This window comes from Lissotriton helveticus, chromosome 1_1 (genome assembly GCF_964261635.1).
Source record: "Lissotriton helveticus chromosome 1_1, aLisHel1.1, whole genome shotgun sequence".
NCBI lineage: Eukaryota > Metazoa > Chordata > Amphibia > Caudata > Salamandridae > Lissotriton > Lissotriton helveticus.
In genome coordinates, this window is record NC_136057.1 from 1,398,841,609 (window position 1) to 1,398,862,163 (window position 20,555).

The 20,555-nt window shown below is 49.1% G+C and overlaps 1 protein-coding gene across 3 annotated transcripts in view; it reads right to left on the reverse strand.

Moving 5' to 3' along the window:
* The window catches only part of ZNF653 (zinc finger protein 653), a 221,612-nt gene extending 203,730 nt beyond the window's left edge, over positions 1 to 17,882 (reverse strand). Inside the window, exons 1-4 of one of the 3 annotated variants that reach the window (XM_078684259.1) lie at positions 17,494 to 17,882; positions 11,683 to 11,726; positions 9,815 to 10,030; positions 1,891 to 2,472 (exon numbers count right to left, since the gene is read on the reverse strand). In XM_078684259.1, coding sequence (XP_078540385.1) covers positions 1,891 to 2,472; positions 9,815 to 10,030; positions 11,683 to 11,726; positions 17,494 to 17,735 — 1,084 coding nt within the window. In that variant the 5' untranslated portion in view covers positions 17,736 to 17,882. The remainder of the gene's footprint in view (positions 1 to 1,890; positions 2,473 to 9,814; positions 10,031 to 11,682; positions 11,727 to 17,493) is intronic. The other 2 variants (XM_078684278.1, XM_078684268.1) reach the window with 2 other exon arrangements.
* Positions 17,883 to 20,555: the final 2,673 nt, after the last annotated feature.

Genomic DNA, 20,555 nt, shown 5'->3' on the forward strand with positions numbered 1-20,555 from the left:
CGTGTGCCTGGGTTAGGTGATTACACTGAGGACGAGACACGGACTGCTAATTTGAAGAGGTCAGAGGATAGTTTGATCTCAGTCCATAATTTACAGTCTACTTGCCCTTTGGACAAAATAGTAATTAAAACTTCTTGCCCTTGCAATAAATCTTAATGTCTCGGGCGTCGGGCGATACACATTACCCATCCCTGCATTCAGCCATTTACAATGGCTTCCAGACAGCAGTGTATGGTTTTAAAGCCTTGTGTATTGCTTTTAAAATCACTCCACAGTATTGGTCCCGAATATCTTAAGAATAGCTTCCAATGGTATATTCCTTCCAGACCTCTTAGGTTGGTATCAGAATACAATCTTATTGTGCTGAAATTAACTCTGGGCGGAGTTAGCGGAGTTGCACTACGCGGAACTCTGCAAATGGCAAACAAAACTCTGCCGCACTACGCAGAGCTCCGCAAGCAGCGGAGTACGATAGAGAAATGCAGTTTGCGGTGATTGCACAGTGGTGGATGCTTGTCCGCACTGTGCAATCATCACAAACAACACCATGCACTGCGCAAGCGGTCTCTGCTTTCCTATTCTGCCGCTCAAGTAGATTGTTACTCGAGCTGCAGCTTTCTCAACGCAAACGGGTTGTTTCTCAATGCCAGCGGTCGCGAGCCTACGAGACCACTCGCAATGAGAAACCTGCCCCCCTCGAGGAGAAATGTTGCCAGGAGGTTGATTTTCCACGCTCGTGCTCGCCAACTTGAAGTTGACTATCGCGAACAAGTAAAAATACAGCTGGGAGGTTGATTTTCCCCGTTCGCAGTCGCCAACGTGACATTGACGAGCACGAGTGAGGGAAAAAACTCTGCTTTTTCCTCTGTTTTTCGGAACTCAGCGAGCTCCTTGTAACGCGGGGTGCGGAAAACTCAGCGAGCAGAGTGGAGTTCAACGGCCAGGGTTAGCCGAAATACAAGAAAGCCAGGTGGGGCGGTAGAAGTTTTGTTGTGACCACATGTAGACTATGGAACTCTCTTCCCTGAGAACTGAGAAAAGAAAACTGATCTATTAGCCTTTAGGAAAGGACTCAAAACTTGGGTGTTTAATCAATAATCCTATTTCTTCCTCTTTATGCAGATGCGCTTTATAGGTTCCATATTCATTTCATTAATTCACTCAGAGTTCAACTGATCGAAAATATAACTGTCTGTTTTTACTGGCCATGAAAGTGGTGCTTAAAATGTACATTAGTCGTATATTTTACTTATATTCTAACAGCTTTATACCCACTCCCTCACTATCCAATATAATAGATCCATTCTTGTTGCATTTTAAGCATTATATAAAACTGCAGACCTCAAAAGGAGGTGGGACGAACATAATAGATGATGATATGGACATGAATTCTGCTGTAGCATAATTTACTTCAATGTACCAGACCAATATGGATTCTTGCAGCCGTGAGAAGGTCCTGAAAAGAGGTAGGTCATTTGTTTGGGCTTATTTTTAATAAATGTATTTATGTTTAGAAGATTCCTAACTAGGTTGCCACACTCATATCGTGTTTCCATCCAGTTTATTCTATCGGTCAACCACACTTAGGAACGAACAATTAAAGAATGACTGCATAAATGAACATGATTACAGGGCAGCTCTGACCAGCTATCTTCTTAGAGAGAGAGGACCATCTGGATAGTATAAAAGACCTAACAGAATAAATATTGGCAGTGTTACAACAATTATCTGATAAAGCAATTCTTTTTTAGGAAACGTTTTTCTACTGAAAAAATAAATGGACTTCAGTAAAATAAAAAGGAGTTTTGAGATAAATGAGGTGGAACAGTAAGTCACATTAAAGGACTGCAGGCGCCCCTACCTGCCCACCCCCAAGCAGAATCTATGTACCTGTCTTTGTGTGCATGTATTCCATGCTGTCAGTCGGCTGCAGCTGCTCCGCCGAGTCCATGCTTTCCGGCTCCGTCTGTGTGTAGGCTGTGACACTTTCCATCATGCCACAAGGGATGTCCTCCCCACCACTGCTTACATTTAGTTGGAGGCCATCTGTTGTCAGAGTCTCATAGCCGTGGCCAGCAATAATTATCACCTGTGAACCTGACACCATGTCCTGCATGGGACAACGGCTCACTACCTCGCCAAGAGTACCCTGTGTCACACTGTCAAACAAAGCTCCATGGCTAGGGCCAACCCGCATGGGGACAGGCATACAGACCACTGTGCCAAGGTCCTCTGCCTCCCTAGTCGTCCGATGTTCAAGGCACTCTCCCAGTCCTTGCTCTGCGCTCAAGGTCTCAATATGGTGCTGTTCAAAGGGCAGGGGACCACTGTCCTGCAGGGATGCCTCCTGTTGGGAAGTTTGTTGAGAGGTAGTCTGGTCATCCGCCTGCAGATGCTGTTGAATCTCCGCTGGTTCCCAACAGTTGTCCTCATCATAAGAGTCAGAGTTGCCAACCTCTTCGCCATCACCAACTACAGCATGGGTTAAAGAAATAATGAGAAAGATGCTGAAACAGAAAGCAACACTTTCTGGATAACCAGAGCTCTCAGTGTGCTAATTAAAGTACTGTTGGCAAACTGTACTGCACTCAACAAGTCACCCACGAGCACAGTTACCATTCAATCCAGGCAGTTTGCATCAGATGTTACTACAATGCTGCACCCCATGACAGATTATTCTCCTAAACTGTCCTGGAAGTCTGCAGAAGCAGTTGTGTTGTTTTTCAAGCAGTTTTAAGTAGGAACTCTGAAATTAGTGAGGTTTTGCAAATGTGCAATTGGTGCCCAGTATAGAAGGTTCTAAGACAGTGTTTATACCAAGAGTCACTGCACGTTTACAAAAATGTCCTAATTGTGTTTTATAGCACACTGAGGACATCATATACATTAATGCTTCAATTTGGAGAAACAAAGTTGAAATATCATAAACAAACGATTTAAATCAATCCCCATTTCAGGTTTAAAGCATTTTATTAAAACATAAAAACACGGGGAAGGGAATTAGGAGGTCAAGTTTACATACAGTACAAAAGGAGGCATGGTGCAGCAATTCTGGTGGAAAGTGGGGAGGTCGGCAGTCCCGGAGGGGGAAAAAGGCAAATGCTGTAAGGCAAGAAGGCCGTGCGAATAACCCTCCAATAGTCCCCAACCTCCCAATCAAAGCTAAGCATGAGTAGCGACCCGCAACACAGCGTAAACAACACAGTCCCTCCAAGCCCCCCATCCCCAGAAAAAGAAAAAGAAGAAAACAATACCCCAACATTCCCGTCCAATAGCCCGTTATAGAAACATGGTCCCCAGCCACCCACCCCCAGCCCCCAGTCCCCCCGATCCCATCCCTCTTAATCCGCTGGAGCCGCCGGCGGCGTCAGCCTAAGAAGGCGCAGGTACCTCGGACATGTGATCTCGCGAAATTCCGTGGACAACAGTGCCAAGAAAGGGTGCCAGAGCTCCTCGAACTGGTCAACATTACCAGCCACTGTGAGCGACATCTTCTCCATACCCAGTACCTGCCAGAGTCTGTGTAACCAGCCAGTGATAGAGGGGGCAGTGGGGGTGCGCCAGTGCACAAGGATATTTTGAACCGCTGAGCCTAGCGCAATAGCAATCTGCCTACCCCTGCGGGACTTCAGCGGGTACATCAAGTCGTTGGGAAGGCCTAGCAGGACATACGCCGGGAAGCGCGGGAGTTCAACCTCGAAGTGCCTGTCCACCTCATCTAAGACCTCCTTCCAATAAGCAGATAGTATCGGGCACCCCCAGAGAATGTGCGATAGAGTACCCTCCTGTCCGCAGCCTCGCCAGCAACCCTTGTCGGTGAGTTTGTGCATCTCGTAGAGCCTCTCCGGGGTGTAATACCAGTAGGTGGACACCTTGGTAAAAGTCTCCGTCAGCCCAGTGTGGTACGCAGAGTGCCTCGCCCGATACGCGATCCCGTCCCACTCCTTGTGGCTCAGGGTTCTGCCCAACTCTCTGTGCCAGCGCTCTCTCCCCGGGTTGTGGTAATGAAACGGCGGGGGTTGGAGAAATTTATACAGATCAGTAATAAGCTTGGCATCCGAGGTCCGGGTCACCAGCCACCGCTCGTAAGGTGTGATTTGACGGGCTGCGACGTCGCGCACTTGGGGTTGGAGAGCCCAGTGACGGACCTGCATATAACGCAGTCTGTCCACCTCCGTCAGACCAAAGTCCTGTCGGAGTTGTTGGAAAGGGAGCACGCCCTCCGGCCCGTAAATCTGAAAGAGCGCCCTGCAACCCGCACTCACCCAGTGAGAAAAAGCGCCCGGGTCCAGGCCCGGAGTAAAGTCTGGGTTACCAACTATGGGCGTGAACGGTGATGGGAAAGTAGTTAGCTCGCGGAGTTCACAAACCGCATCCCACACTCGTAGCGGAACCCGGGTGACAAAGGAGGCGTAGAGATTAGCCGGGCGGTGTGCGCGCCGCAGGAATGGAACCTCTTGAAGGGTGCGACCTGCAACCGCCTGATCTTGAAAGAGCCAGTGCTTGTCCGATTCCCACCTGCTCCATTCCACCAAATACCGGAGTTGCGCCGCTTGAAAATACTTCCGGAGGTCCGGAACACCGAGACCCCCCGCCTCCGGTGCAAGCGTGGAAAGAACCCTCTTCATCCGAGGCTTGCGGCCCTGCCACACGAAACGGGAGATGTCAGCTTGCGCTTGCTGTATCCAACCCACAGGGGGCTGGAGAGGTAGAGCGCGAAAAAGATACAAGATCTGGGGCAGTACCGTCATCTTCACCGCTGCGATACGGCCCAGCCACGAGAGCAGGCCCTTGCCCCATCGGCCGAGTTCCTCTTTAATCTTCTTGCCAAGGGAAGAATAGTTGGCCTTGACCATCTCGGGCAGCGAAGGTGCAAGCAGGACCCCCAGGTACGGCACCGTGGAAGAGGACCACTGCATAGGGAAAAGACGCTGGAGGTCTCGCCTGGTGTCCGCGGAGAGCGACACATCCAGGGCAGCCGATTTAGACATGTTCATTTTAAAGCCGGCCACGCGCGCAAAGGCGTTCAGTTCGCGAACGCAGGCAGGGAGTGACCGCCTGGGGTCATCCAGGGTCAGCAGGACATCATCCGCATATAGGCTAACAGTATGGGTATACTGACCCATCTCAACCCCAATAGCGTCCGGATTGTCGCGAATCCTCTGGGCGAACGGCTCCATATAGAGGGCGAACAAAAGCGGTGAGAGGGGGCATCCCTGTCTCGTACCACGCTCAATGGCAAAACTACTAGAGCTGTGTCCGTTGACCCGCACCGACGCTGACGGTCGCCTATAACAATTGAAGACCATGGAGCGGAACTTTTCGCCGATCCCCAGTTTCCCGAGAACCAGCTCAAGGTACGGCCAATGAACCCTATCAAAGGCCTTCTCCGCATCGACCGACAGCAACATCCGTTCCCCCGGGACACGTGAGGCCTTTTCTAACACGTGCGTCACCCTCTTGGTGTTGTCGACTGTCTGCCTACCGGGCACAAAACCAGCCTGGTCCGCCTCCACCAGGCCCGGTAGGTGCAGGCCAAGTCTGGCCGCCAGGATCCCCGTGTAGAGCTTAAGGTCCACATTCAGAAGCGAAATAGGCCGATATGAACCGCACTGGGTCCGATCCTTCCCGGGCTTCGGAATAACCGACACCGTCGCGGAAAGAAGGTCCGGCGGAATGGCCCCCGGCTCAGAGAAGGAGTTGAACAGGCGAGCCAGTAGAGGCGCCAGAGTGGAGCAGAAGGTCTTGTAGAACAAGGCCGTGTAGCCATCCGGGCCCGGGGCCTTACCGTGCTTCAGTCGTGCGATAGCGGAGACGACTTCCACCACATGGATGTCCCTCTCCAGATGGTCCGCCTGGGCGGGCTCCAGAGACGGGAGGGTCACAGACTCCAGATAGGCCTCAGCTTCTCCCGGCGGGGAGGGATCCGCGGCGTATAGCGCCTCGTAAAAGCTACGGAAAGAATCCGCCACATCCGCGTCACCGGAAACCGGGACCCCGTCCGCGCCCACTAACTCCTTCACCACATTGCGTTGCCGCGCAGCCCTGAGCCGATGGGCCAGGAGCTTACCGCATCTGTCTCCACCCGTATAAAAGGCATGCTTCAGACGCAACGCTGCGTATTCCGCCCGATCTAGATCTAGCGCAGAGAGGAGTTTCCTCGCCGCTTTCAGCTGCCTCCAGACCCGAGGAGCCCCCGTGCGGCGGTGAACCTGCTCAAGTTCCCTGACTTGCGCCGTCAGTTCGTCTCTCTTACATTGCCGCTCTCTGTTCTCCGCCGAGGAAATGGAAATAAATTCCCCCCTGAGGACCGCCTTCAAGGCCGCCCACTGCGTCGCTAGAGACGTGTCGGAGTTGCTATTGTGGACCAGGTACTCCTGAATAACCTCCCCCACTCGCGTCACCACCGACTTCCTATGTAGAAGCGTATCCCGAAGCCGCCACATCCCTCTAGAGGGGGGGGCCGCCGGCCAAGCAAAGACTCCGGAAACCGGTGCATGATCGGACAGGGACAAGACCCCGATGTCTGCCGCCGTGGCGGCCGAGCGAAGCGGCCCGCTCACCAAGAGGTAGTCCAACCGCGAATAAGTGCGGTGCGCATGGGAGAAGTATGAATAGTCCCTATCGGTGGGGTGCATCGTGCGCCAGAGGTCATGCAGATCCATCTCAGCAATCTGGTCTCGCACCGCTCGAGAAAGCTCCCCCGTCTGCGGGAAGCGTTGGGCAGACCTATCCAAAGCTGAGTCGAAGACCATATTTAGGTCTCCCCCCAGGACAACATGGCGATCGGGCGAGGCAGTGACGTCCACCAACACTGACGCCAGGAAACGATCCTGGTGGTCATTCGGGCTGTAAACGGAGCCAACCGTAAAGGCGATACCTCCAAGCCGCATGCGATACACTAGGAGCCTCCCCTTCTGCTCGGCATATTTATACAACACCTCGCCCCTGAAGGAGCTGGCTAAAAGAATGGCTACCCCCGCAGTCTTGGTCGCCGCCGAAGAGAAGAATTGGGTGGGGAACTTGGCAGAGCGCAACCTATGACAATCATTGGAAAGTAAATGGGTTTCCTGCAAAAGGCAAATGTCCGCCTGCGTCCCCTCCAGCAGGGAAAGGATCGCCCTACGCTTCACAGGGTTGTTCAGACCCTTAACATTAAGGGTCACCACCTTCAAGGACGGCATCGCTCCCAGGGGATCGAAGCGCTATGCAGCAAGTGAGGGATCAGTGGAGGGGGCGCGCGGGGCAGGGGTGCAGGGAAGGCCAGAACCGGCCTCGCGCGTGCATGGGCAGTATCGGACGGGACCCCACCAACAACAAACCAACTCCTAAACCCTCCCTGAACCAACCCACGGCAACTAGCCAAACCCATAAACAAAGAAAAACACCCCATTGTCTCAGTCCAGCCCGAACGGGCAAGTCTGCAGAAATCAATCAAGTGGACGTTCAGCCACTCACCTCCAACTATCCCCCCCCAACCCCCCAGTCCCAACCCAGCATCGTAGAGGCTAAGAATCTCTCCCCCCGGAGTGAAGTTAGGCCGTCATGGCCACGCCGCCGGATTCAGGCAAGGTCCCGGCCGCCGCCCTCAGGGCCTCCGCCATTTCCGCTCTGACGGTAGGGGAATCAGGGCGACTCGCAGTCGCCGGCGATTGTCGTCTCCTCGATCTTCGCCGGCCCCGTCTCTCGGGACGTCTCCATGCGGGCGTCGCTCCGTCCTCCTCCGTGGCTGTGAGTCCCAACACCCCGCAGATGTCTTGGAGGGAGCGCAGCTGATGTAACACTCCATTCCATCGGAAGATTAGACGGAAGGGGTGACCCCAAGAGTAGGGCGTCTCATGTTCCCGCAGAAAGTCCGTAGCGATCCGGAAGGACCGACGCTTCTGCAGCGTGATGGCGGACAAGTCCTGGTAGAGCGCCACAGGCCGCTCTCTGAAGGTTAAAGGCTGCTTCCTGCGGGCTTCTGTCATAATGCGCTCCTTCAAAGGGAAGTCCGGCAGGAACGCCAGAATATCAGGGGGGGGTGCCGATGACTGGCGCTGGCGGCCCACTCTGTGCGCTCTGTCTATGCGAATCGGAAAGTCCGCGTCCTCTCCCAAAATCTCCCGGAACAGGTCCTGCAAATAGGCCACCAGGTCCGATCCCTCATCTGTGGATGAAACACCCCGCACCCGGATATTGTTCCGCCTGGACCTGTTCTCAAGGTCCTCAGAGTGGGCCTGGAGCTCGACGCATTGCTCCCGTAGGCGGAGAACGTCCTGCTGGAGATGGACTATCTCCTCATCGCGGCGCTGGGCTGCCGTTTCCACCGTGTCAACACGTTCGCCAAGGCCCTCGACCTCTCTGCGCACCTCTCGGACCTCGCTGGCCACCTCGCTCTTGAGCGTCTGGAAGTCCTCCCTGAGGGAGCTGAATAAGTCCTCCATGAAGGACCTCGTGACCGGTGGCTCGCCTCCAGTGGCGTCTGCCGAGGGCCGAGAGGGCCCCGGGGATGGTTGCGTCCTGTCCCTCTGCTGCTGGGCCCTGCTGAGCATGTCTGGCAGGGTGCGGTCCCCCCTTTTCGCGCCACCTCTCCCAGTCATCCTGGCCTCCGCAGTGGGCAAAGCTCAGGGCTGGCCGCTGCAGATGCGTCCAGTCGCTCGTGGGCACCAGATGTGAAGGCCCCGCCGGGGACAAGGGTGACGCGTCACAGACGACAAAATGGCGGCTCAGGCCAGGGCGAGACGATCACCTCACCGACCAGCGCGGTAAGCAGGGCCAAAGTCAGGGTCCCTCAATAGGTCACTCTCAGGGAAGTCGGAGCGGGAGCCAGGGCGAAAGGAGGCACTCATTCAGCAAGGGCGCCGGGAGGGTCGCCAGTTCCAGCTCCCCAGTGACAAGATGGCGGAAGAGCGGGACCCAGGAGGGCGGCCCAGGCCAACAAGACCGCCGCAGACCGCCGGGCTGCAATGGGCCAGGAAAGTACAGAGCAGGTGCCCCAGAGTTGCACCGGCGGGCGCGCCCAGATCGGCCGCCGCTTAAACGCCTCCGTCCCCCGCCTCCAGGTCTGGGATCAACGTCGCTCCGCTCACCGACACCAGTTGCGAAGGGTCAGAGCACCAGCGAGGGTCCAGGGTCTGCTGCCCAGCGGCGACTCCGATCACGTAGGCTCCGGCCGGAGGGTCCCGCACTCTGCAAAGCACTTCGGGTCCGATCCCTCGGGAGCACCGGCACTCAGCCCTCGGCCCAGCCGAGGCGCCCGGACAGCGCCGCAACACGCTCCGCCCCCAGGCTCCTCTCCGCGGTCCGGCCCAAGCCCTTCTCCGAGGATCGATCTGCGAGCAAACTTTCAGGGCACTTCCTCCGGGGCGACAGGGGTCAAAGCGGCATCAAAATGTGCCCCAGGAACTCCGGCACAGTCCCCTCGCCCGCAAAGCAGCCGCGGGGGGAGAGAAGCGCAGGAACCGGGGCTCGAGCTGAGCCGGGCCGGGGGAGCTACGGGAGGAAGCGTCCGCTCACACCGCCATCTTGGCCACGCCCCCCCAATCCCCATTTCAGATGAGTTTTGATCTTCGCTCGTTCCCTTCTAAATAGATCAGGTTGTTATGCAGAAGCCCATTAACAGATCAGGTTGATCATTTATCCAAGTTCACCACTCCTGCATACCCACAAAATCCCATACCATTAGCCTCTGGGGGCATGCTCTAAAACTACTGGTCCTGGTACAGTGGATTGTTAGCGTCTACCAGAGAGGTCCGGGGGGGAGGGTCCAGAGACCTGTCAGATCAACCAACACCAGGGACAGTCAGTACCTCTGATACAGAGCTGCACGCACCTTTCTCACTTCCAGATTCCGAGTCGCTCAAAGGCTTCAGTGGCGAGCGTAGGTCCTGGAAGTAGCGGTGGCCTGCCTGGCACTGCCAGACAGCTGTGGTGTACAGCCCAAAAAGAGGATCCAGCTCAGATAGCAGTGGTTCATAAGGGCAGCGGTTCTGGTGGTCTTCATACCAGATTACCAGATTCTTTACGCAGTTCACGTTTCGCCGCCTTCCTTGGAAAAAGTAAAAAGACACAAGAAGATCAGATTTACAATGTTTGTACACCTGCAATACGGTCATTTACAAGACAAACCAGCAACATGAAACAGACCCAACAAGTAACGAACATGTGCAAGCACTTTTGCTAAACTAAGCTTAACCCAATTCGGCTTACACATACCTGCTAGTGTCAACACACAAGTATACAGTCGCTATCAACAGCACAGTCATACAAAAAAAAACAACTCCACCAAAAAGTGTTGATAGCTAACAGCATCCAAAAACTAAGGGCATTCCTGGGCTCCAATCAAACATGGATGGTCCCTGTTCATTGCATATCAAATCCAACCAAGACTGACTACGTCCTTATCAACGGTGCACAAAGCAGTGTCAGATCCAGAAATGACAGGACACTATAAACCCGAAAAGGGACTTCCTGTCTCTCAACCTGTGCTAAATCTTTGGGGTTTCACATTGACACCACTCTGTCCTTCGTGGAAGAAAACAGTTCAGAGATCATCTTTCAGCTCATGTGCAAAATTAAGACTTTATGCCCAACAAACAAGTTCCAACTTATAAAACATGACATCATTCACTAAAACAATCACGGTCGGAAACACTTAACTAGCCAGGCCTCCTAGGCCAGTGGTACTTAACCTTTAGACTTCAGTGGACCCCCACTTAATCTTTAGTGGAATCCAGGGACTCCCCCCAAATCATTATTGCAATACCGGGATGCCCACTGAGTCATTACTGATATTTTATTTCTAAGCATTTGGGGACCCCGAGTAGGAGTCCCAAACCGCAGGGGGTCACCGAACTACAGATAAGGAATTGATGTCCTACGCACCATCCTGAAACCTCTTCATGTGGCAACCCTTCCCCAGACTAGAAAATGTTAAAATATAAGCCCTAGTCGGAAATAAATACTCAGAATTTTCAATTAAGAACTCATAAACTTCAATGTTTGCTGGATGACCAACAAGGCCTTCACACGAGTAAACTGGACCAATTGGCAAAGTCTTCCAGGCACATCTATTTACTTTGTTTCTACCAACTTTGGACTCACTCCAATAATGAACAGCCCAACAGCATTCATCCTGGTTTTCAGTTTTAAATGTACAATGAACTGTACTAGTATTGTGTTTGATTGGTATACATTTTCAAAATAATTATAAAACATCAATGTTACCTCAGGAATGTGAAATGTTCAAATGCGAAGATGTTTATCAAGCAAACACTGAACTTTTGGATTTTAATACCAGGCTTTTCAGATACTGACAGGGAACCTCATGCATTAGTTTTAATTTAACATTTACTGCTTCTGTAAGGCTTGAGTTTGTCCTCTTCCTTCTTCATGGATACTGAAGATTATACCGTGCCAGCTACTGGTTGGGACTTTTCCCTCAATGGAGCCTGGGGCCTCCCATGATTTCAGTGTCTTAATCTGCTGCGACATGCAACTCCATAAAAACAATACATCATAGCCACAAGAGGCTTCCTACATGGAGAGTTGATTATATTCAGCGTACAGTCATAAATGCAACCTCTTCCTCACATACTCATAATAAAGGCTTCATCTGAATCTCTCAGCCCCTGCAATATATGGCTTTAAGCTCTTTAATAAGCAGCAACAGGGCAAATACAGGACATTTAAGAAACTTACTTTTGTCCCGTCTTGTTTTTTTCGGAATCTGCTGCCATGGTTCCCTGGCAAAGGAAAAAGCTTGTGTTATAAACATAGCTCAAGATTATGAAACAAAGGTTCACTAAAGACCAGTCAAAAATCCAAACAGTCTAACCTAGGGTTGTACAGAATTAAGATTCTATTAGAGAAAGTAATCAAAATTGGCAATTCTTCACTTTGTAAAAGTGCAAAGTCTTCTGCATGCAAAATCAACAGCAGAAAGAAGTATCTACAGGAGAATTTTCCCTGAAAAAAGAGCATTTTGTGGGAGAGAATTATAGTGCTGAAATTAGTTCCTATCAAGGCTTTTCTCATGCAAACCTTTCTTTAGCAAATATTTTCACTTTTTTATCTCTGCATAGTTAAAAAGGGTCACATATTTGACCAAAAAAATTTGACAAAAAAAAAGGGTCACATAAACTGAGGAAGTGAGGTCAGTCAATTTCTCACAATGCTTTTCCAACCTAACCTTTTGCACTGCTCAAAATAGCCCACTCAGTTCGCAAAAAATTCTCACTATAGCCAGAAAGGATCCTTCTCTCTTATGTCATACCTCAAATACATTCTTCATGATATAAAAATGCATGAGTACTATATTTTCAGTGTTTGATTTCTAAAAACCGCAACCTAAGGCGTCACAATTACTTCTTCTTGCAGTCCACCGTTCCACCAGAAAAGGATTTTATCTGCAGAGAAATACCAAAACCTGCACCCACCAACAGAGCTTCTTTGAAAAATATATATTTTAGAAAAACACATACTATAGTAGTTTCTCTTTAAAGTTTTGGGGTAATCAGGGGTTACTGGCCTCAACTGGAGCACTGCTAGCCACAAAAAAAGGAAGCAGTAGGAACAAAAGAGAGTGTTCATCTACAGTCTAGCATATCGCTTTGAGTTTTAGAAAACAAAAACACATTTTGAAAAGTTCCAACCTTTCTATTAAAATGTCAAAGTTTCCATAGTTTTTTATTTGTAAATGAAACAAAATAATTGCATATTTTGCTTGATGTTCGCTTGTTTCTGTATTTTACTGTATTGTTTAGATGTTAGAATCGTAGCAATTGTGCTTAGGCAGGGTCTCCAGCTTCCAGTAGTGATTCAGTGAGTGTCTGTCCACAGATGTCAAAAGGTTACAAAATCGCTTAACCCTATGTCAATTCCGCCTCCCTTCAACTTATGCAATGCTCCTAACCCTTTCCTACTAGTGTCATGCTAATCCCCCACTTAAATGTGTTCAGTGTTTCCATGTGTCACACCGTCTCTTTCCAGTAGCAAGATTCAATTTGCAGGTGTTACGCTACTGGCACTTGGCATCATGCATCTAGCTGGCTCCCCTTACGCCATGTCATATTACTCAAGTCCTAGCCTCTCTTCCAATGCCCCTCTGCCTTAGGTACAACTGCACACCAACAGGATAAACATGTTACTCCTTTTATACACTTGACTCTCAAATGGAAGAGAAGGAGAGCAGAGAAAGGTTATTTAATGACGTGATTATAGCTCAGGGAAAAAATATTAAACAAGTGATTACACATAAATCCAATCTATAGCCTGACTTCTGTGTTTTAAAAAGAAATGGTAATGTGTACATACAACAAGAAAAGTCATTTAAACTACAAACATTTTTAAAACTAGGCGGTTCTAGCAACTCCTTGGAAAAGGAAATGTCTCCATACACAAATAGAGCACTTATGTGGATAAGGGGAGGGCAGGTGCTGCAATATAAACAACCTATTGTCCAATAAATGTAATCCTATGGTGAAAGGTCCCCAACCACAATTACAGCACTTATGGTTAAAAAGTGTAATATAAATAGCATGAGATCCAAGTCCAAAGTTATCCAATGGACAATAATCAAGGGATATTCTGCTTACTTCAGTATATCCCAAGTCTTTATAATAACCTACTTTTTACATAGCAATTCAGGCTGCACGTTTGCTATATCTAAGCACAACAGATGCTACTATTACCAGGTTAATTGTACTCAATGTATTAACCTTGGAAGGGTGGAACTTGTGACCTACAGATACTCGCATATATCACTGCAGAGGTTTCACTTCACAGATACATCTTGTGAGATTACGTCTTTTACAATTAATTCTATTTTCAAATCAAGGGGACTGCATTTAATTTACTTTAAGAGCATATGGTAGGGTAGATATAGTATTCCATCAAGTCAGTATCGGAGGTTGACTTTTTAAATAGTGGAATTTTGAACTACTCCTCATCTTAAGTACAATGAGGCATAAGCCCAGTCACTTGATTATCAACCGACTGTTTATCCCACTCTACTATTAGACAAATGGGTGTTGGGCCCATAAAGGAAGAAAACTGCTTATATTTTAGTTTAAACATGACTGAGACTCACTAAGTTAAAAGTAATCTCAATCACACATCGGAGAAGTTGTAATGTTCCCAATTCAACATGCCACAACTAGTCTCTTGTCTTTGAAAAGGTCTGCAATGCTGATGTTTTGTGTTGAATAAAATACAGATTTTTATGAAAATTGTGGCATGGTATATTTTAAATTGATGATTCTTGTGACAAATATGGACGTTTCTCCAAATATCGAAACTGTAGTTCTAAGAGAAAGAATGGGGTCGATTTCATTATTTACATGTTAAGGAAGAACAGGTTTTTACTTTAAAGGAGCGAACGGCTCTTACATACATAGGATTGTTTGATTTTGGCAAGCTTTTGAGACTTGTGCAAGTTTCAATCAGTGAAGCAAATATTATATCTTCGATAATGGAGGAGAACTATTTCCTGCACTTTTCTGTTAATTTATGCACCACATCAGCATAGAACCACAATCTAAAGTATACCTTGCTCACAGGTAAATGCCCAAGCAAATGGCATATAAACGATTGATGAGGATATGCTTCACACAACTGTAGCTCACTCCTCAATTCCACCACTGTTGCATCCATCTCCTGCCCTAGAGCGTCACGATACTTTCCATTGGCATAATGCTTCCTCGAACCTCGTATCAATAAATGCCATCCCATAGCATTGACCCTCTTCAGCAGGGCCAGATTAAGACAATTATAGCCGTATGCACTTAAGATTTTGGAGCCCCCATATACATCTAATTCAAAGTATAAAAAATTATGAACCATAAAATTATATTTTTCGAAAAAAACTTACAGTAAGATGGAAAATAATGTTTATTTTTGTATACTTGCACTTTATAGGCTCAGCTGCACCATCTGCAGTTTTGCACCATATGATCCATGGTAAATCCGGCAATGGAAGATCTCTGTGGTGCCCTAAGCATGCGCTTATTTTGCTTAATGGTTAAACCTGCACTGCTCTTCAAAGCGATGCCTTCAGCCTGGTATTATAAATTCTATCATCTAGTGCAGTGGTTTTTAACCTAAGGTCCGCAACACCTACTCAGGCTGCCCACAACCGTTAAGAAAAGTAAATATTAGCAAATTGATTAAGCAAACCTAGCTAAAAATCGAAAATGTTATAATGTTCTATAAATTAGTAGGAAATTGCAACTGGGAGCCTAGAAATTAAGTTGGTACTGTTAGCACGATGCATGGGAGCAGCACAAGAACAGCAACTAGAATCCAGTTGGACGAATGGTGGCCTCAACTGGTGCACTAATAGACACGAAAAAAGCAAGCAGTGAGAACAAAAAAGAAAGTGATTTGCTACAGTCTAGCATATTGTTTTGAGTTTTAGAAATAAAAACACATTTTGAAAAGTTCAAACCTTCCAATTAAAATGTCAATTTTTCCATAGTTTTTTATTTATAAGTGAAATAATTGCATATTTTGTGTATTTGTTTGATGTACACTTGTTTCTTTATTTTCCTGTATTGTTAAGATGTTGTAATTCGCAGCAATTGTGCTCAGGCAGAGTCTCCAGCTTACTGTAGTTATTCAGTCAGTGTCTGTTTACAGATGTCAAAAGGTTAAACACCACTTAATTGTAGTGTCAATTCCGCCTCAATTCAACGTATGCAATGTTCCTAGCCCCTTCCTACTAGTGTCATACTCACCACCCACTTAAAGTTGTTCAGTGTTTTCATGTGTCACGCTGTGTCTTCCAGGTGGCCAGCCTCAATTTGCAGGTGTCCCGCTACTAGCACTTATCAACATCTAGCTATCTCCCCTTACGAAGTCAAATTCCTCATGCCCTAGTCTCTATTCCTCCACCCGTAACAATACATATAACCCTCATACACTGTCCTGTTTTCTTCATAACCCACCTTGTCGCACACTATACCCGCATGGTGTCAGGCTTTAATCAAGGTAGAACACATCTGAGCTGCGTTTTGCTTCTAACATCTGAAGTCACCCGTCTCGCCTTTTCAGACGAATGGACAAGGCTATTGTGAAATATCCTTCAGGCTAAAGAGCATCTTCATGCATCCCAGACATACCAAGTTTCCATGCACGCAACTGTCTCTATATATCTCCTATTGTGTCACACTCCTTGTCCCTGTCTCGGACTTTGCTCTGCAAGCACCATACCTACAAGCCATGGTGTCAAAATCCCATGATGTGAAACTCCTAGAGTCAAGTTCTCTGCATGGAACCTCGAACCACGTTTATCATAGGGTTTTAGCCATTGTCTCTAGAAGGATATGCCACAGTTCAGTGGAGTCGCTCTACCCATTACTGTTTCGGTTTCATCCAATCACCTACGAGATGCTCCTTTAAGTTTCACACGTGTTCAAAGATGCCTTACAAAGATGTCGTGCTCGTGTCAAAACATACCTGCGGTTATCATGCTCTTCCCTACTACCAGACCTACATAATCCTTTTCCGTGTCTCAGCTCACACGCAATTATGACACTAACCAGTCATCAGAGCGGTGGGAGTCAAGCACCAGTGTCACAACGTATTAAATGACCCGTTCAGGTGTGGCACGTCAAGCCAGAAGTGGCTTTTTAAATAAAAGAATATAACCTAATATTTCAAAACTCAAGATTTAAACATTTATGGGGTCAAATAGCTACTCAGCAGCTTGGTTAAGGTATTGTATTGCAATGAAAACACCACAAGTACACAAACTACTCATCCATAGACCCAGGGCTTTAAGTGGGCCGGGTCTTAAGGGGTCTGAGCACCGGCTGTTTTTTAAAGGGGGCCTCGAAACGGGTCTCTATCGGGCTCTGTTTTGAGCCCTGGCACAGGCTGTCTGTTTTTTTTCCGGACTGCAGTGACAGCAGCTTGCTGCCTCTGCAGTCCGGAAAAAAGTGCCAGGGCGCAAAACAGCCCGATAGAGACCCGTTCCGAGACAGCAAGCACATCGATGTGTGCTGCCGACATTCCTCACTTCTCACTAGTGGAGAAGTTAGGACGTCATGCCAGGTGAGCATTGTAAGGGAAGGGAAATCCTTCAAAGAGTAAATTTCTTTCTGGATTTCCCTTCTCTTTCTGAAACGCAAGAACAGCAACATTGCGTTAATTAGAAGCGTTTTCAATATTATATGTAACAAGCCATAGTTGCAGCTTATTTACCTTATGCAACTAATAAGCACTGACAAAGCCAATAGTCCTTACTTGTAGGTATGGAGTTACTTGTCTCATATCTGGATGCAATGACAGAAACAGCAAAATACAAGTCGGGCGGCACACTATGCTAAACAGATTTTTAGCAAGTGTTGTAAAGCCACGCCCCTATTTACACTGGCCGCGCCCCTTTGAGGTCCCCCAGTTTTTTCATCCCACTGAAAGCTCTGCATAAACCTAAGAAACGTTAAAGTGAAGTGATTGACGGGTATGCACCCCCCTCATACTCGCACTGTCACACAGGAGCCCAAGTCTCACCCCCGGTCTAGGCTCAGCAGATAGGCCGCCAGACGCGCGTCGCTCCAGCCGCTGCGACCCCTCCGCTGCACCCAGGCCCCGTGCGCCTCCCCCAGGTACACGCGCCTCACATCGTACTTCTTGCGGGACTCAAGGCGGCGACGGGCCCGGTCCGAGTCGGTGAGGCGCGGCCTCCCGCGGACCTTGCGGGCTCCGCCGCCCTCCTCCTCTCCACCGGAGCCCTCGCTACCCGCCTCAGCCATGGCCCGGCAAGCCTCCGTTACCGGAGGCAAGATGGGACTACTTCCGGAACTACCGGAAGTATCGCCATCTTTCCAAACGTCCAGGACGGATCTGGCGCTTTCAAACTACCAAAGGCGCTCTTGTACGTGAAGCGCAAGATGCGTCACAGGAGCTGTAACTTCGTAGGCTTCGAATGGCACAAAAGACTAGAATGCTAACCTCCATCTTTCCAAACGTCCAGGACGGATCGGGCGCTTTCAAACTACCCCATAGCTGCCAAAGTTTCAGATCACTATGTGTGACATTTTTATAATGTCAGTGTAATTATGAGTGTCATTTTATCATCTATGAGTGACACTTTCTAAGGAGCAAAATCAAGCAATGAGACGCGGGAAACATATAAACATCATTAATTACACCCATTTGTGGAAAGATAAACTATAAAAACATCTTAGAATTGCTTTAATGCGCCAGAAATACAAGGCCATTTTTGAAACCTCGAGCAACTGCTAACTGAGGATGCCAGTCACACTACAGGAGTCGCGGGGGGGGGGGGGGGTTGCGAGTCACAATCTACAAAGGAGGCCTGGAAATTATCAATACCTCTGAGTTAATATAGGGGAGAAGTAAGCACAGAGAAGGAACAGAGGATACATCCTGATATTTAAAAAGATTATACAGGATATCGATTGCCTAAGTACTGAACTTTAAGGGGGGGTTCAGGGCCCTCCTGTGGGTTGTGTAGAAGTATCAGGGAGCGAAGCATGGGTCTGCTTGGGGTACAAAGGAGTTTCACGGACACCCACTGCAAGTGGACACAAAATGGATAAGGGTCACAGAGTGACACTAGGTGTACAATCATGGAGGCACAGTGGGCTGCCTATTCACCCTCTGGACCTCATTCTGCTTGTCTGTGCTTCATTAGGCCAGTGCTTGCTAACCATTAAAGAAACGTTCACGCAGACAATGGATAAGGTTTAGTGACAGAGTAGTAGTTAGTTATCTCACATCAGTGGCGCAGCAGCACCTGCTCAATGGCAGAAACTCTAATTAGAAACTAAGTAACTATAAACTATAGACTTCGGTCTTCTCTGTCAGAAAGCCAGACCGGCGAAACCTGGCGGGGTCACGGTGGGCGCACTCACTGCCACACCACATGATGACTGGCAGCTGCACCACCAGTCACACTGCTGGCAGTCAGACTCCCTGCAGGCAGCTCCCCCAATGATGACAGTCATCAGCGCCGCGGGCGGCCCGGTGGGCCATGATCATCGTTCCGAGGTATGATCATCGTTCCGAGGTGTGACAGTACAGGGCAGCGAGACAACGCGCTGCCGTCCAGCGGCTGCCTGCCTGGTGAGTTACCCCCTTTTGTACCGCTTTGGTCACCATAAGTGAGGCAGGATATGCTCAGACGTGAGTCCCTTGCTCACTTTGCCACTGGATTCAAGCAAGCCGGGCTGAAGACGGCTGTAATGCCAGAAACCGGTCCTCGGAAGCTTGTTTCCGGTCCAGGGAAGGCATGGCTTGGGAGTTAAGGCTGGAATGTTCCCATGAGGCACAGGGTCAGACTGATTTGCATATAGCCATGTCTGAACTGGGGTTGCAGAGTGGGCTAAAGAACGGTGATGGATCAAACCCAGATCTTTTGACTGGGTGTGAGTGTTTGATTGGTTCAGATGCTCCGTCCATTACCACCCCCTTTTGTATCGCTTTGGCCACCATAAGTGTGGCAGGGTATGCTCAGACGTGAGTCCCTTGCTCACTTTGCCACTGGATTCAAGCAAGCCGGGCTGAAGACGGCTGTAATGCCAGAAACCGGTCCTCGGAAGCTTGTTTCCGGTCCAGGGAAGGCATGGCTTGGCAGTTCGGGCTGGACTGTTCCCATGAGGCACAGGGTCAGACTGATTTGCATATAGCCATGTCTGAACTGGGGTGGCAGAGTGGGCTAAAGAACGGTGATGGATCAAACCCAGATCTTTTGACTGGGTGTGAGTGTTTGATTGGTTCAGATGCTCCGTCCATCACCACCCCCTTTTGTATCGCTTTGGCCACCATAAGTGTGGCAGGGTATGCTCAGACGTGAGTCCCTTGCTCACTTTGCCACTGGATTCAAGCAAGCCGGGCTGAAGACGGCTGTAATGCCAGAAACCGGTCCTCGGAAGCTTGTTTCCGGTCCAGGGAAGGGATGGCTTGGCAGTTCGGGCTGGACTGTTCCCATAAGACACAGGGTCAGACTGATTTGCATATAGCCATGTCTGAACTGGGGTGGCAGAGTGGGCTAAAGAACGGTGATGGATCAAACCCAGATCTTTTGACTGGGTGTGAGTGATTGATTGGTTCAGATGCTCCGTCCATCACCACCCCCTTTTGTACCTGCCTGGTGAGTTATGCACAGCACCAGCTAGCAGCACCTGAGGCAGCACTGCTGCAGCGGCAATGCGAGGGCACTTCCACTTCCATGAACAGACTAATTGCCCGCCGCTGGCGCGTGAGATCACATCCGGATTTTGGTCAGGCCCCCAGCGCCCCTGAATCTGGCTCTAGCGTGTGGGCTGTGAGTGTGTCATCTCTGACTCCTGCCTCGTTGCGCCGTGAGGTGCTGGTCCCATGTTTTTGTAGGTATAGGGTGTCTTCAAACTTGAAAACATTCTGGGTTAGTGCCCACTTACAGCATTCCATCACGACAGTTCTCGGGATCTGGTGTTCTCTGTCAACTTCAAAGAGTACACCTTCAATTGAGTTAAGAGCCTCAGTGTGTGGAAGACTTGTATAGCGGCTTTCAATGTCTAAATCTATGAGTAGATGGTTTTCGGGGTTACAAACGGTTTCTTTTAGTA